We start from the raw sequence: 18,784 nt of genomic DNA, 5'->3' as shown, positions 1-18,784 counted from the left end.
GCCTTTTAAAATAATGAGATACACGTGCACACACATGTACAGGCACTGTATGCTATCTGTGTAGGGCACTGGAACCAGTACTCACTTGAGCATCAAAATGTGGGGATGCTTAAGTCAGTTGTGTAAAATGGTGCAATGTTTGCAAATGACCTGTTGCATCCACTTATATCTTGTAGTCTTTTTATTGGTTACTAATCAGTAACATACTGATAAATTCCAATCATGTATACATTACATATGATACCAAAGAATGATGCAACTAGTTGTTACATTTAGTTATTTCAGAAATAATAACAAGGAAAAAGTCTTTTCATGTTCAGTCAAGAGGCAAACACCTGATAGGTTATTAGTAGAGTTTACACATGCTTGGAGTGAGGATTTGGAGTTCTGATTGTATATCTGTATATGGAAAACAGATGTATGTATGCACACATTTCTATGTTTTTATTTCTCTTTCTATATGTGTCTTTAACTTTACTCCCTCCTTCTTTCTCTACACACACACACACCTACACACACACACACACACACACACCTACACACGTTTGCGTGCCTGCAACCACGGACAGACACAGAGAGAACCATAAATTCATACTGATAATTTGCAGTCTAATTCTGTAGCATTCATTGTACCCATCAATCTGTTAATATAGTAACTTTTTAAAATCTGACTTGAAGTCCCTTCAGTTTGAATTTACTTCATTTTCAGACTTCTTTCTAAATTTTCATTCTTTCTATTGTTTGTCCCTTTTTATGGCTTTTCATTTGGTTTATCAGTTTCGTGTAATTTTTTATTCTTCTGCAAACTAGCATACATTTTTTTCTATATTTGCTTACTTAAGAATATTTCCTCACACATTGAGAAAGTATTTTAATATTCTCTCAAGCAGAACAAAATCAAGTGTGAGAGTTTACAAGATGGGTCAGCATTTAAGGACATTTGCCCCTTGCAAGATGTCCTTACTTTAATCATACCAACTCACATGGTGGAAGGAGGGAAGTCACTCCTGCACGTTTTCTTCTGACCACCTCTCTGCACATACAAATTTATATAGTACACATATATGTATTTCTCTGCACATACGCATTTATATACGTATGCATATATGTATGTAAAGAAATGGGCGGGGTTGGGGAGATGGTTTAGCAGGCAAGGCATTTCCTATGCATGTGTGACGATCAGGAAAGGTGTTTTGATCCCGGACATCCACATAAAAGCTATGTAAGTGATCATGGCAGCACAGCTGTCACCCTGTGCTAGTGCACGGGCGATGGAGACAGAAAGGCCCCAGTGTAGACTGTCCTGATTGAGTATGGAATCAGTGTATTGAGCAAGGGGCTCTAACTCAGATTGAAGGTGGAAAACAATCAAGGAAGATGCTGATATTGATCTTAACTTTAGCACATGCACACACATGTGGACTTTACCAGATTCATGTGAACACCCAAACACATGCACACACATCAAGAAACATACACATATAAGCAAAGAAAGGGGGAGAAATAAGGTGTATTACTAAAGGTAATGAATGGCCAATGTAGAATTGAGGTTCTTTTATGATATCCCATAATAATAATAATGAACAAATAAAGTGTGTTGGATTTTTCATTTCTTTTAAACTAATATATAATTACCTAAAACTACTATTGGTTTCTTAGGCTTAAAGAAACCTTTTTTCTTTGTGGATTATTTAGAAGCAAAAAGGAGAACTTTTTTATTACTTTGTAACTTTTAATTGGTAATTCTAATCCTTCAGTCTATGCTCTTTTAAAAGATTTATTTTAACTAATTTTCATCATGTAGTGTTCATCATTGTGCATCAGTATTTCATGTGCGCATTAGTGCAGCTATCTGCTGGGAGCCACCTGATGTCGGTGCTGTAACTGAAAAAAGCTTCTCTGCCAGAGCAGTATGTACTCTTAACTGTGAGCCCTCTCCAGCCTTAGCATGTACAGTTTTCAATGTACAGGCAAACAGTCTTTCAGAATTGTAGACAGGGATTTAGTTTACAATGGTGCTTATTTTATGTTTAATTTAAAAGAGAGCCCTTTATGGAGATTCTTGCAAGCCATAGTTTGGGTGGTTGGTGAACCTGTCTCTAGTACTTTGTAGCTTTTATGTTTCTGCTTCGAGTCTGTATAAAATCATCTGAGGTTAACAGATTTTATTGCTCCTACAACTTGATTTGAGTGCTAGATGTTCCAAAAACTAGTAATTCATGCTGCAGCAACAGCTTAGTGTTTCTGTGGTCAGTGACATTAGACACTGTTGAAATCATTTAAAAATTCAGGACAATTGTGGCAATGCACTTGAATAATTGTGTATATGATAGTAGTCAGCTTGTAGTTGTCCTCTTGGCAGCAATGGTTATTACCCTTGCTTTGAACCGTGGTGATTCTTCAAAAATTATTCTTGTTTTCATTTTTTTCTCCCTCCATCTTGCTTCTCACAAAGCTTATTACCTGGTTTGGTACCAGGAATTAAGAGAGTGTAAGACTGAAGGTACAGAGGTAGTTAATTTATGGTTACGGACTTAAAAGTTGCAGAGGTAGATAAATATATTTATATAGGACACTGAAGGATTTGATGTTACAAATATTCTTCTGATATTGTTGGCCATTTTCTGTTCTTTTTCCCCCTTCAGTTTTACTGCTCTAAATTACAAAGTAAATGGCAAAGAGAGCTCTATTCTAATAATGAACTTCACCTTAGTCTCTTACTGGTCATACAAATTTTTATTTTGATAACCTCTAGTGCCTATGTATTTTTGATATTTATATTTTAAAAGTTGACACTCATTATAGACAAAGAAAATTAGAAGACTAAGGTATTAGCTACAATAGAAGATGCTACATGATGGATTTTGGTTCTTTTCACTTAGGATTCAGCGATGTTTTAATTTGGCTATTAGTGAGCAGCAGTCATAGAAGTGTTTAGGAATGTGATATTGCAGGTCATTTAGACAACAATAATTCTAGAAACTACCATATTGGGCAGTGTTAATTTCACAGAGGTCAGGGATGAGTTCTTGCTGGTATTCCCAGGTATCCTTTTCCTGGGGAGTTAGTATATATCTAGACCATGTATTTTGCTTTTATTATTTTTAAAATAAAGTCGAACATTAAATGATAGGTTCTTCTAAGTTGTATAAGAATCACTCACTTGCTTCTCAAAGGTAGTAGGCTGCGTCATCCATTCTCTCCCCTGGTAACTGTGTATGTCTGTTTTGTCATAGACACGGTATTCTGACTTATTATACAAAGAAATGGTCTAGGATAGTGAATTTGCCTTATGTCTGAGCTGAGATGAAAGGAGGGATGTCTGCAGGCAGGAACAAAAGAAGCTGGTCAAGGCAGGTCAAAGGAAATAGCGACTATTACCTTTAATAGTCACTTAGCAGGAGAGAGCACTTGGTTTAGACAAATAGGAATGGTCCAGGTATGCATAAGGCATGCATATTGCCTTTTATGCCCTTGAAGATACTTCATAAGGAAGATGACAGCTATAATCTTTGTACTTTTCCCCATCTGCATTTGGTATTTTAGAATACATTTTACCAAGGGATTAAAAAAGATTTAAAAATTATGTGGGATAAATATCCTTCTAATTTTTGTGATGTCAGGCAGACATCCTTATCTCACTAATGTGTTTTGATACCACAGGGGATAAAGCTTTCTAAGTATTTTCATCTTCATGGCTAATGGATTTCAAGATATGCAGCAGCAAGCCTCCTCACATGCTCCATCTACTCTCTACTTCCTTTGAAGTTAGGCAAAATGAAAGGAACATAAGACCTTGGTGAAAGGGAGTTTATGTTTCTTCACACATTTTTTTCCTCCTCTCAGTTTTATTTCTTTTATACTTTTATTTTGTAGGGAACATGTTAAAAATTATCATCCCAATTAGTTTATTTTCTTTTCTTATTCTAAAATGTTTCATTCTAAGTAAAAATTTGTTTCAGGATATATTATATTGAATATGCACATTTCCTATGTGGTTGCTTTTCTTTTCTGTCCTGTTTGTAATTCTTCTTCTTCACCTATGTTGCCTTTTATCGTAACCACATCATTCTATGGATGCAGGCATCTTGCACAGGACTTGCGAATTAGTCAGAATGGACTGCTGCCTTGCAGAGTGTGTCACACAGGATGGTAACATTTACCAAGGTTTGGATATTTAGCCCATTGATTTTCCTTCCTGTAACTACCAGTACCATTGTCTTTAATGACTTTCCTACAGAGATGCTCCACCTGGTGTTTCACTTTGTTATCCCGTGATCTTTGGAACTGATCCGTAAATAAGAAAATGAGCTTTTTATTCTATTTTAATAAAAACTGCCTGCAATTTTGGCGGTATTTTTCTCAATATGTTTATTATTCCTGGGAAAGTGTCTTCTTAGTGAATTTAATTTGTCATTTTTTAAGTGTTTTGTTCATTCTTTGTGTCTTTCACATAAGGCATCTTGATACCATTCATTTCCTGTCTGTTGGTATCTGCCCTCTGCTTTTGCAATGCACCCTCCCCCCGATAAAATAAAATTTTTAAGAAAAAAGGAAAAAAGAAAACAAAAGGAAAATGTCATCAAGAAAGCTGTTGTGAGACACAGTGAGTCACACAGTAAACTTCTTTGTCCATATATCTTTACTTGCAAGTGTTCATTGCGGAGTCATTGGTCTGGTTTCAGACCTGTGTTTTTTTCTACACTATCTATGTTGGGACTACATATACTAGGACTCTTGGATATCCTAACGTTGCCATATGTCATGGAGGTCCTGCAGCTTTGGGTCTGCAGGACCAGCCCCTTTGCGTAGATATTAGATGGAGTGGATGTTGGTGTGGGCTGGATAGTTGCAGTGTTGGTCAGCCTGCCAGCTCTCCCCTGTCTTCACCGCCAGGGTGAGCTCTCCAGCATTGCCCTGGCTGGTTCACCCAGCAGCAATGATTAAGGGACTGGCCAGTTCTGCTTTCACTCCCTTAGAGTCAGCATTCCCATACCCGAACCATCAGGGCCAGCTCTCTAGTCTTGCCCAGGTGAGCTGTATGACCCTCTCTCCTGAGTGCTTCAGCTGATGAGGGGCAGGATCAGTTTTCTCCAGTGTTCCGGCCAGTGAATGGACTGGTCAAATCTGTACAGCTCTATCCTCTCAGCATTTGGTGTTATCTGCAGAGACCACAGCTGTGTCAGAGCCCTGAACTCAGACATGGGCCCCAGCAACAGCCCAGGTCCAGACGGAAGCCATTTTCCTCAGTCTGATCCTCTCTTTGACCTCTTCAGATGTATTCTTCTGTCCACAGAACGGGAACCATTCTGTGTGTGTCTATTTTGTATCATACCACGTATTTGCTCACCATAGTAGTATCTGTCTGCCTGGTGCTGTAAGGCGCCAGGGGGCCAGTGTTTTCTCCTTGGAGCCCATCCCAGTTGCATGGCATGGTATCAGAGGTGTTGCTGGGTGAGCTAGAAACCCAGGGCTGCCTTTAGTTCTCTCCTGCCTTCCCCAGCCACATCTTATGATGCAGTTATTTTGCTCAGTGGATTTTTTAAATAAAGCTAAGTCTAGGTGTTAGGTCCAAAGTACCCCACCCCCTCAATTGGCAGTACTGGTGATAATGTCCTAAATGTCTAAACAGATGAACAGCCTTTATCAGTTCAAAGACGACACCCTGCTGTCATATAAAATCTGCTTCCTTTTCTGCTGGATAGCCTTGGCAGTTTGAACCCCAATAAACCTTTCTTTCTACCCATGGATTGGTCCTGCTTGGTGGTTTCACTCTGCCCGTGCTTATACTTGACATCTAGAAATACACTGTTATATCTCTATTTACGTTTCCCTCAATTTTTTGCTATTGCTTTGTACTTCTTAGTTCTTTTCTTTCATTTGTTTTTTTTTGTTACTTTGCCTTTTGATGCCTTTATGATGTTTCAAAAGTACTTTAAAATGCCCTCTTTCAGTGTTTTGCAATGTTTTGCAATCTTTATTTTAATATGTTGAGCTTTGATTATGATGCTGATAAATTTATGTAGGTGATCATGACATTGGAATATGATGTGACTTCTTTTCCACCTATTAGAATTCTTGCTCAGTTAATTAGCTGGAACCTCTGCTACCATGGTGCTAGTGAATGGAAGGGGAGACATGCTCCCTTTTTGCCAGCTTCAAACAGGAAGCATCCAGTATGATTACTATGGAGTGGAAGTAACTGGAATAGTTTATGAAGACAAACAGATGAAATCTATTTAATGTTGTTAAAGTGGACCAATAATGTTATCTTTGGATATCTGAACACATAATTTTAAGAATTTTCATGAAGAATCTCCATAGAACATGGGTTCAATTTGTTCTTTGTCCAAAATGGCATCTTTTGGTTCAGCTGAGTTAACTTGTTGATTCTGTCAGAATCATGATTATTTTGTCAATAAAGCTTGAACTCTACTGATAAGTCCTTGGTACACATATTGGCCTGGTAATATATACAACAAATGAAAGGTTCATGATATCAAGAAGTTATAAGCAGCCTGTAAACCAAGAGACAGATGTTAGGAAAGAAATATTAATGGTCTGAGGATCAGAGAAAGCATGGTCTTGGGGACCTATTAATTTATTTGGGATGTATTTCTAAAATATTTTCTAGTTATAAAAGAAGTCTGTAATGAATGGATTCTTTTGGAATTAAAGTACACATTTTGAATAAAAAGTACACACACACACACACACACACACACACACACAAATGCTTTGGTTAGATATACTGATGAATGGGACTCATTTTGTTATTTCTTCCTCCCTTTTGCTTGTCTTTTTTCTCAGTTTTCTGTAATAAATAAGACAATATTTTGGCAACTTAACAAACATAAATGTTGCATTAAACGAATTATTCTATCAGTGGGTGAAGTGAGAGGTTTATTAATATTTCAGTTGCCTTATAAGCTTTATTGCGTCATTTTTAATTCTTTTGAGATTTTGACGTTGACTTTAAATAACCACTTTGATATCACCATCAATAAAAACACTGTTTCCCCAATACTGACTTGTTTTGCATTGCCATTTTTTTCTTGCATAATGTTTTGGCAATTAATAAAGGAAAAGGAATGAATAAAAGAAGGGCTAGATTTTTAATCCGGTTTTGAATGTGTTCGACTTCTTTCCTTTGTACATCTAGTCTCTAAATAGGTATACTTTAAGAGCTTTCTTTATTGTTCCCTGATGTCTTCCTCATTTCCCAACTGGGACACATGCATACCTTCTGAACTGGTCTTTGCTTTTGATCTTGGGTTATATGTCCATGCGATTTCTGTGGCCTGTGAAGCTCTCAGCCCCTTCTGTCACTTTTAAAAAAATACCTGCCAGCTTAGCTGTCTTGTTTCCTTAGATGTTAATTCAAGCAGGCATGACAGAAGCCTTTGAATTCCTACCTGTGAGGCACTCATTGGCTGCCGTGTTTAAAATTGTATGTTTCATACTATGAATATTTCTGCATTTTGTTTATCTTTCTCACTAACAAACTTACTATGTGTGTTTGATGATACTGGGGGTTGTGCCCAAAGGTGTGCTAGGTTCTCAACACTAAATCTGTACTGATATGCTTGCGTCTAGTGAGAATTTAATGTTTTTCAAATAACTAAGGAATTCCATTTTTTTCTATTCCATAGTTTATATAAACTAGGTCCTACTGAAATCTCCCTTGGAAAATTAAGAGTACAGTGGTACTCTACCAATTTATTGTCTGTCTTTTGTTATCAACTGAATATTCTTTTTTATTTCTTTTTGTATATGCTTGTGTTTTTGTCGGAAAGTATCCATGCATTGGTGTGTGTGTATGTTTGTATATGCATGTGTGTGTGTTCATGTGCCAAAAATTACACTTGCAATGGCAACTGAATGAACCAATGACTAATGGCTCTTCCTGTATACTCAAAGTCTTGTTCAGTAAGTTCATTTGTTTAAGTTGAGTCTTAATATTTGAATTCTCCATGTTACATTTGGAAAAGTAATAATTTTTCACTATCAAAACATTTAGTGTAATTTTTAATAGCATTTGTGAATAAAACCAATTATGAGTTTATAGATTTTAGAACATTTCACCTCAAAACAGTAATTTTGTTAGTTATTACTATGATGAATTTCATCCCTTATAGATAATCTTTATTGTAGCATAAATTAAAAAACAATTTTTTTTTGATTTGTTTTACAGGGAAGTCTTAGAAGTAGCCGACAGATCTCACCTCAGGAATTTATCCATGAGCTGAAAATGGGGTATACTGATGAGAGACTTTCCACATATCTGGAGTCACTGCGAGTATCATTGACCAGTAATCCTGTGAGGTAATGCATCCCCTGGTTGTCACCGTGGCATGTTACTTAATTAAATGGATATCTCTATTCTTTCATTTATATTTACTCCATCTGTAAATAGCTAGTATACATTACCACTTTCTCAAAATAAAAACCCAATACCAAATGGTCTTCAAAACATATACATACAATAACATTATAGAGACTAAGCTGGATGAATTATGTATTTAGGATTACATACATACATACACATGCACACTCCCACACGTTGTAAATAAAACAAAAGAAAAAGAAGCCATGAATTTGAAAGAGGATAAGGGGTTGGACATGGGAGGTCTTGGAGGAATTAAAGGGAAGGAAGACGTGATGCAATAGTACTATAATCTCAAAAATAAAAAAAAAAAGATTATCTAAAAATTGAAATTAAACAAAATTGATGAAGAATCAATCTCAATGGACCTTTGTTTTTATTACTGAGTAAAACATAACACATGGACTTAAAGCCATTTTATGAAATTCTTTAAAACATATTTTGTGAAAGAACAATCAAGATAAAAATCTATCACTTTAATACAATTATGTTTTACTTTCAATTTTCATATTGTTAAAATGCTTGCCGATTCTTATATGATATAACAAGGCCTACCACTTGTTCCTTTTTTCCTGTTTTTAAAAACGGTGTCTTATGTAGAAGATCATAGATTAATGTTGCTGTATTTAACAAATAAAAGAACATAGAGTACACATTAAAGTTAAAATTTTAGACTTAACGAACAAGAAACAAAACAACAAAACCCATGTTAAACCCAAATTAAACTGGTATCGTTTATGTGATATAAATACCATATAATTTTCTATAAATCAATTTCACAGTGTTTCAGATTGGGCTACATTTTCATGCCTTTGAGAAAAATTTCATGCCATGTGTGAAAAATAAAAAGATAAAGTAATGATGATAAACTGATCTCATTTAAAATTGCCAGATTATTGGAATGTAGGAGGTATTTGGTAAAACACAAAACAAAATCATGTTATTTATAAACAAAATATGTTATTTGAAGTATTAATTTTGATATTTTATAGGATAGAATTCAATTTTCATAGAAGCTTTACACTAACTCTGAATTAGGTTGATGTTTTAACCAGGATATTCTTGAAGAAATTTAAGCATAAGTTGTCACTCAATATTTGAGTAGTGAGTAAGAAAATCTGAGAAATTTGGATGTTGGCTTTTTGTTGTTTAAGGAATGGTTGTTTTTGGATAGAATACATGTATATGTATATATGCCTGTAGTATCTGTAAATCTTTGGAAAGCTGTGATTGGCTAGTGCAGTTGTTGGTCGTTTTGGAAAACATACTGCTGTGAATATTCTCTGTGAAGAGTACTTTTTTGGACATTTCCAAGCTTGCATATAAGATGAAAAGTCTTTGACTATAGAAGTACTTAAAACAAAAGACTTAGGTTCTAAGACATGGAAGTGAATTAGTGTAAACCACAAGAACAAAATCTTTGCTAGTTTTAAATTTTATGAATTTTCACTTGTAGTGTGTTTCTTAGACTGTGGCTCCATATGGATGAAAGCTGAAGGCTGCTTTTCTGCGTGCTAACTCTTCACCAGTTCACATTCTATAACACTTGAGAAAGGCAAGAAAGAATGTGGATGGAAACAAAGAAGTTTTAATTTCCACTTTTTTTTTTGATCTTGCCTTGCCTTTTATTAGTAAGAGATTTAACTTAAAGAATTTCATAGATATATTTATAAAAGAGCAACTTGTGTTTCCAGCTTAATTTATCCTTGTAAAATATATTAATTTAAGAATATTTATGCCTGGGGAGATGGCACAGTTGGTAAAGTGTTGGCATACAAATCTGGGAACTCGAGTTTGTATCCCCAGTGCTCATGTAACAAGTGGGGTGTGGGCGTGCGTAGCTGTAATCCTGGCACTGAGGATGCAGATCCAGGAGGATCTGTGACTATCTGGCCAAGCCGTTTAGACAGAGTGACATGGTTTGGGTTCAGTGAGAGACCCTGTCTCAGCAAATATGGTGGAGAGTGTTGTGTGAGACGTTTGCTCTACACTGTGGAATCCACATGCCTGTGCAAACATACCTATGTAGATGTATAAACAGATGCACAGACACACATACAGAAATAGTTATTACAATCCTACTTTCCCCCCAAGTGTTATATTTAGTCTTTGGCTTAGGAAAGAAAACCATGATTCTTTGCAACTTAAGTGGAGCAAAGGGTGTTTTGGGGTAAAATGGGTGACAACTCCATGCATTTCTGCTTATCCTGGCAGACACGGCACTGGGATCTTTGTAATTTTTTCTAGTATAGAAGTCCAGCATGAGGAAGTCGCTGGTGATGTGCAGCCTCTTCCCAGCAGAAGCCTCTTCCCTCCTCCTTTTAAAGTAGATACTGCTGATAAAAGATGAGACAAAAGGGAAAGATTTAATATAAATCAATGTGTAGGATGATGGCATGAATAACTTGTTGAAATGTTATCTCAAAATACTGAGAAATGATGTTGTGTATTCTTTTTTTCCTGTATTCTTATTTAAAGAGAATCATTAAAATATCACCAAATACTTGTAGAATCTTCTCCCCTAGGCAAAGAGATTTTGTGAAGTATTATGGTAATTTATTGTTTCCATGAAGTCCTTTTAACTGATAAGAATAGAAATTCTTGTCAGAACAATTATTTCTGAAGAGAAGTTTTTCGAATACTTGTTCTTCCAGTATTTCACCAGAAGAATAGCTTGAAAATCTTGGCACTGTGCCTATGATCAACTCTTTGGTCTTCTCTCTTATGATGTCTCTTCAGTTTTTCAGGTTTGCTTCTGTCCATATAGCATGTGACTTATCTGGCTAAGCATTTCTGATCATTAGATGTATGAGACCACCAAATGGATATCACTGTTTTACTGCCATGCTGGTAGTTTTTTCTTGTTTGTTTAGATGGGGTCTAGCTATCTTGGAGCTTGGAATCCTTCTGCCTTGGGCTCCTAAGTTCTGGTATTAAACGTGTTTCATGTTGTCTCCATAAAGTATTTAATATTTGTGAATGCTGTGGATGAAACCCAGTAAACTGATCAGTGACTGTTCTATAATATTGCTTCAGGATCATAACTTATTTAAACCAAACTTAGGGAAAACTAGCTTTTCTGCTCTCCAAATTATGACGTGCCTCCCCCAGCCTCTGGCTATGGGGTGTTCTCGGAACAGTTCATCAAGTTCTTTAGCTGCCTGCCCAGTATGAGCCATGCTGGTCTTCCATCACCTAGATAGGACCGTATGTGAGAGCCAGGTGCTAAAGACCAGCTTCTTCTTCTTCTTCTTTTCTTTTTTTAAATAAAGATTTGATGTCAAGACTATAAAGTTCTTCTGTTTGAGGAGGTTCATTGATTATTCATTATTCTCTGTGACAGTTTGTAGCTAGTTTTGAACACTGGTGAAAAGATTAACTTTTTCGGATTACCAAATATAACTTTTAGTGAATCTTGACACAGCCAATAGTTATGTTTGAGTGATTGAATGCATTGGATAAAAGCAGAAACAGGTAGACACTAACATCATTATGATTGATTTCAAGCATTTATAGTTCTTACCCACTTATGCATATGCCAAATTAGTTATAGAATGTATCTTTGTTTTCTAAGTTTGATGTACCTGCCAGGGGCAAAATTTCTGTCTCCTGAAATTCAATATAACAAATTTCTGTTTTCTGATTTTAGGCAATATTTTTTTTTGTGTGTGTGTGTGTGTGTGTGTGTGTGTATGTGTGTGTGTGTGCGTGTATGTGTGTGTGTGTATGTGTATTCCCTTTTTAGTTTCATAAGAGTTATTTTCTCATCTTTTATAAACAAATTCTTAGGCTATCTTGAAGGTAAGTTTGATAGAATTGATAAATAAAGCTTTGACAAAATTGTTTCAGTGGATTATGCAGGGAAAGAAGTCTACACCCAAATGAGCAAAAGTGTCTGCATGTCAGTATTTAGTGTACTGAGTATCAACTCTATAGTCTACTTTGTCAACAGTCTTGGCTTGACAACATGAAGCATGTGCCTTTAGTGTTGAAAGCAAGTGGCAAGCATTAGATTCCGTGTGCCCACTGGGAATAACATGATCTGAAGAAGTTTTTAAAAGAAAGATTTTGATGTTACTAGTACTTTGGCCTGTTTATTATTTTTTGAAATAATATATTAAAAGATTTAAAGAAATGGTTGTAGTTGCAGTAAGCCACCTACCGACAGGGATGACTTATGGAATATTGAGACCTTCAAATGTTCATGCCCCTTTAAAAAAAAAATCATACCCTTGTCCTGTGGTAAGTTCTGTCCTAGCGTTGGAATTTGTCATTCCTTTGTTTTCCAATGCAATTTTATTCTTCACACATTCTTTAGTAACAGATAACTTGGTTTATCTCATTTATTTTTTAAAATGTATTTCCATCCTTGTGCTTTGTGTGTGTGTACGTGTGTACGAGCGCACATGCGTGTGTATACACAGTCACATGTGTGATGGTCAGTGACAGCTCTTTGGAGTTAGCATTCTCCAGCCACTTTTTGGGGATCAGATTCAGGATTTCCTGCAAGCTCCTTTACTAATAAGGCCATTAATCTATAGATTTTTTTGCCCAAGCTTTATTTAAGTAGATTTACTGTCTGAAGGTTCTGTTTTCTTAGATTTGCTCATGTTGATGTTTGTAGCTGGGCATACCTATCACAAGCTAGCAATGTGTTTCTTTAGAGTTTGATAATCTTTCTTTTTACCTGGTAGTTTTTCTTTCTTTTTTGTATTGATTTTTAAAATACTTTGGAATTTCTATCTTACATTTGCTCTTGAATTTTTATTTCACCCCATTTACACTCCTGCTCTTATTTCTCCATGTTCTTATGCCTCCTCTCCTCTAGACTTATTTTGTATAGATTTTTGATTTCTCATCTCATTTTTATTTATTACTATTTGATTTTCTTCTGATTTTATAATAGACCAGAATTATTTTAATTCCATATGCATGCTGTTAAAAAGGGAAAGAAATAAGTAGTAATCTTTAGTTTTCTCTTGAGTTAAAGAATACTTGAACATCATTTACCAATTTAAATGCTAATTTGAGAGATATTTTAATTGTATCATTTTCTTTTTGACTGTATAGGTTAGATATTGCTTCAAGTATTTCCTTCAAATACTTTAGGTTTCGTTGATGATAAACATCCTTCTGTGCCACAAGTTTTATTTGCCTTTGCTTTCGAAAGGAGGATAGCATACAGATGGTATGTTTTTTAGAGAATTTTTTTTAGGATGTCCTTCATATCTTCTCTTTCACTGTTTCTGAGGTTTGACCTTCATCTAAAGCATATTCCTTTTAGGATATCTATTTTTCTTGGTTGTTTTCTGTATATTTATTTTTAGAGAGTATTTTTCTAATGTATTGATAGAATTTATTTCTTAAGAGATTGTTTTAAGTTCTTTCTATAATTTGTTTTAGCCATTTTTTTTTCTGACAATTTCAGCCATTTACCCTTAAAATAGTGGTGATGTATGGCTTTAATCCCAGGATTTAGGAGGCAGAGTTGGATCTTTGTGAGTTCGAGCTCAGCATGGTCTACAGTGCGAGTTCCAGGACAGCCAAGGCTACACAGAGAAACCCTGTTGCACTTCCTTATCCCCCCATTAAAGAACTAGCCTTTTCCTGTCTAGTGTGCATACATTAGACCTTTCTGTTGCCTAAATCCTTATTTCTGTTCTTGTCATTTATACTTGCCATTCATTTTTCTCTTCTACATTATTTGTTTTTAGTTCTCAGAACCAGTATTCCTTTAGTCTGCTTTCCTTGGACATGTTGGATGGTTCAACATCATTAATGGGTGTCTTTGAGACCCCAGTATTTCCCATCTGTTTGGCTTGATGGTGGACTCCAGGCTGCATATCTGTCTTTGTGGCTGCACAGATGTCTCACAGCGGGTGTTAGATTTCTGGAGTTTTTTCTTATCCTACAGAGTAAAGGGCCTTGAGGCTGGCTTCTGTCTTTTACTCTCTCTGTATTTGGTTTTCATTTAAAATCCTTCTTCTCCTCATCACTATTATTACAGAGACAGGATCTCACCAGGTAGTCCACACTGGCTGTGACCTCATTATGCTTATGAAGAGCTGGGATCACAGGGCTCTTCCACCATATTTGACTTGTAGTTTTGATTTTGTAAGGAAAGTTTTTCTTGTCACCCTATGTTGAAGTTTCAAATTGTATTTTAGTGAATACTTTGAGGGCTGTTGAGAACATGTAGCTTGAGACTAGAAAATGATAATAAATGTGAAAATTTAGACTATAAATATATTAAACCCATTAATCCTAATTATTTCTGAATTAGAAAATTGAAAAACTTCTTTTGGTCAATAAGTCATCAGAAGTTCTCTCAGTAGCAAAGTATCCATTGCTTTTTTCATGTGTATTTCTGTTCTTTTAGTGCTTATGCTCTTGTATTCGTAGTTTTTAAAATGCTTTTTTTATGTTTGATTACTTCCTTATTATTAATAGTGTGTCCTAGGCTGACTGGCTCACAGTGATCAGGTGCAGTGGAAAGAGTACTCACAGAAACAGATATCAGCTTTTCAAAGTATTCAAGTTAAAAAGACTCTAAGAATATTATGGCCAGATATATGGTGGTGCTTGCAATGATGCTTTCTGAAGTAGTGCACTAGATGTTTTCTAGGTGACCCACAGACTTCTGTGCTTTTTGTGTGTGTGTGTGTGTCTGTCTGTCTTGCTTAGTACAGTAGTTTTTAGTCACTATGGTTATTTATATTTAATTAATTAGCATTGAGTTAGAAAATACCACCTTTGTAGTTGCTCAGGAGACACGTGTGATTAATGGTTGCTGTCCTGACCAATACATAGAGGCCATTTCCATTAGGATAAGAATTCTGTCAAGCAGCCCTGTCTAGGGACCTTAGTTCTTCTGTGTGTCCACTGCCTACATTCACATAGTCTCTGGTTATCCCAGTGTTTGTGTTTAATCCAACATGATAATACTACATAAAGGAAATAATCAATGCATCAAGGATAGTTTTAAAACCCTCAATGAAAATTGGGCATTCATATCAAGAGGTTCCTGAGAGAAGAAAAAAGTTTTTTGGGGTAGTTGCTTTTGGCATAAGTCCTATTTGAAGAGTCATGAATGAACAGATTTATTATCAGTTATGAATGGCCAAAAAAGGAGGAAAAAAAATGTGTGCCTGCCAGACAGGCATATAGTTATAGTCCATTGATGCCCTCAGTATTGCTGCTGATAGCAAGGTTAAGGGAATCATTAATATCCTAAAAGTGGTGGAAACATCCCGTTATGTAAGTTAACAATGTTAGGGGTTTTTTTTTTTCAGTAGTGTTTTCCTAAGAGAGTTGTATTTATTTGTCTTAATTAGATGTCAGGCTTCATAAATTTTATAACATTTTATTACATCTGAACATTTGTTGAAAATATCATTTAATGAGTATACTGTTTGACACACTGTGGCAAATGTATGACCCTCACAGGATGAAGGAAAAGGTGTTGAATACGTGGGAAAGATGGAAGAGTGAGGCCCTTCCTTCCTTCCTTCCTTCCTTCCTTCCTTCCTTCCTTCCTTCCTTCCTGTCTTCTTTCCTTTTTTTTTTTTTTTTGCTTTTTCAGTTTATTTGCTCATTTTGTTTTCTTTTGGTTTGATTTTTTTTTATTTTACATTTTCTTTTGGGGCGTGTTGCAGGGGTGAGGGTGAGGTGAATGGAATTAGGGTTCATGATGTGAAATTGCCAAAGATTTAATTAAAGAAATTGTATTAGCTAAAAAAAGAAAGAAAATATTTTTTAACTTTAGACAATTTTGCTGTCCTTTCCAAAAATTGAATTAAATGAATCAAATATTAATGAAAAATGTGCTGGAAGAGACTGTATTAGTGTTGCCATGTAAATACTATGTTGCCCCCTCTCCCTGACCCCTGTCCTTTTTCGGAGGGCATGCAGGTGCTTTTGCACCTCAGTTAGAGACTGAAAGGACTGAGAATTCTCAACCCGGGGAGGCTTCCTCTTTGTTTACTGTCATCCGGATAGTAGCTTTATTCTGACTTTATAGATAGAGTGAAATGTGCTCTAGATAGTTGGCTTCCGACTTGACTAGTGCATTAAAGGTTTTGACGGAATGCAAAGTTAATAATCAAAGGAGAGCACACTGTAAATCCAGTAACTGCCTATAACAAATAAGTCTATATTTTCTGTAGAAAGTGAAATAGAGCCATTTAGCTTAATTTATGCTTGAACCAACAGCTCCTCGAATTATAAGGTTTCCTAGTCTATTATAAAAACTAACACCTATGTATATTTGTATTTCCTTCTCAGTCTACTTAATATAAAATAAAAATTGCTGTTTGGATGACAAGATAGACTTCTTTAAAAAAATACTGTTAACACAAAGTTGGTCATATTATAAAAGAGCTCAAAGCTTCCATTTTTTTTAAATAAAAGGAAGCTTTAATTGGGGGTTTGTTTACAGTTTCAGAGGTTTATACTCCATCATCATCATCATCATGATAGGGAGCATGGCAGTACACATGACACTGGAGCAGTAGCTGAGAGCTACATCTTCATCCCTAGACCACAAGCAGGCAGAGGCAGAGAGACAGAGAGATGGGGAGAGGAGAGAGGGAGAGATTGGGCCTATCTTGGGCTTTTGAAACCTCAAAGCCCACTCCTAGTGACATACTTTCTGCAACAATGCTGTGACCATTCCAACAGAACCATACTGCCTAATCCTTCCAATCCTTTCAAACAGTGCCATTCTCTGGTAACTAAGTATTCAAATATATGAGCCTGTGGGAATCATTCTTTTTTATTAGATTTATTTATTGTATATCCCAACTGAAATTTCCCCTTTTTGTTTCTCTCCTCCCATTCCCTTTCTTCTCTTCTCTTTGTACCATCCACCAATCCACTTTTTTTGTTTCTATTCAGAAAGGGGCAGGCCTCCCATGGGTATCAACAAAGTATGGCATATCAAGTTGACTTAAGATTAAGCTCCCCTGTTGTTTTAAGGATTGGCAATACAACCCACTATGAGGAATTGGTTCCCAAAAGACCCCCAAAGCACTAGGGACAGCCCTTACACCTATTGTTGGGAGTCCCACAAATAAACCAAGCTACAGAACTTGTATAGGGTTTAATTCCATCCTATGCAGGATTCCTGGTTGTTGCTTCCTGTGAGTTCCAAAGAGCTATGTTAGTTTTTTCTGTAGGTTTTCTTGTGATATCTTGACCTTTCTGGCTCCTGTAATCCCCCCCCCCCCTTCAGCATGATCCCCCAAACTCAGCCTAATGCTTACCTGTGGGTCTCTGCATCTGTTTCTGGCAATTACTTGGTGAAGGCTTTCTGATGATAATTCAGGTAGTTACCAGTCTGTTCAGAGGATATGACCAGTTCAGGCTACCCATCTAGTATGGTAGAATTCTAAACTGTGGTACATCTATGAATGTAGATCATAGGAGTTTTGTTTGCACCTGATTTCTACCTGATGCCGAAAGGACCCCCTCCACTTTCCAGTTCTCTCTCTCAGTATTTCCCCCTCCGTTTATGCTCCATCCAGACCCCTCTTGTTTTCATCTCCATCCACCCCCAGTCCACCTGAAGATCTTTTCTATTTTCCCTCCCTGGGGTATTGATGACCCCCCATTTTGGGCCTTTCCTGTTACCTATTCTCTTTTGGGTTATGGATTGTAGCATGGTTATCCTTTAAGCTGATATTCACCTATGAGTGAATATATAACCATGTTTGTCTTCCTGTGTAGAATGAGCTGTGGGCAGGCCTGCTTTTCATCCCACCTGGCTCCCACATGATTAGCTTTACACCCGAAATAACAACACACAAATTGTATTCATTTAAACACTGCCTTGCCCATTAGCTCTAGCCTCTTACTGGCTAATTCTCACATCTTGGTTAACCCATTTCTCTTAATATGTGTAGCACCACGAGGTGGTGGATTACCAGGAAGATTCTAACCTACATCCATCTTGGGCCGGAGCTTTATCACGTCTGACTCACTTCCCTTCTTCCCAGCATTCTGTTCTGTCTACTCCACCCACCTATGTTCTGACCTATTGGGCCAAGCAGTTTCTTTATTAATTAACCAATGAAAGCGACAGATAGATAGAAGACCCACCTACATCATTCCTGGTCTGGGTTACCTCACTCAGGATAATTTTTTTCTAGTTCTAGCCATTTGCCTCCTGATTTCTGATATCATTGATTTTTTTAACAGCTGAGTAATACTCCAGTGTATGAATGTACCCCATTTTCTTTATCCATTCATCGATTGAGGGGCATCAAGGTTGTGTTCCATTTTCTGACATTTATGAGTAAAGTTGCTGTGAACATAATTGACCAAGTTCCTTGTAGTATGATTGAGCATCCTTTGGGTATATGCCCAAGAGTGTTACAGCTGGGTCTTGAGGTAGATCAG

At 36.4% G+C, this 18,784-nt stretch overlaps 1 protein-coding gene across 1 annotated transcript in view; it reads left to right on the top strand.

Annotated features, from left to right (window-relative positions):
- Positions 1 to 18,784, top strand: part of Diaph3 (diaphanous related formin 3) — a 449,402-nt gene that overhangs the window by 94,512 nt on the left and 336,106 nt on the right. Inside the window, exon 5 of the mRNA XM_075949702.1 lies at positions 8,195 to 8,325. Coding sequence (XP_075805817.1) covers positions 8,195 to 8,325 — 131 coding nt within the window. The remainder of the gene's footprint in view (positions 1 to 8,194; positions 8,326 to 18,784) is intronic.

This window comes from Microtus pennsylvanicus, chromosome 15 (genome assembly GCF_037038515.1).
Source record: "Microtus pennsylvanicus isolate mMicPen1 chromosome 15, mMicPen1.hap1, whole genome shotgun sequence".
NCBI classification, from domain to species: domain Eukaryota; kingdom Metazoa; phylum Chordata; class Mammalia; order Rodentia; family Cricetidae; genus Microtus; species Microtus pennsylvanicus.
This window is presented reverse-complemented; position numbering and strand designations above follow the sequence as displayed.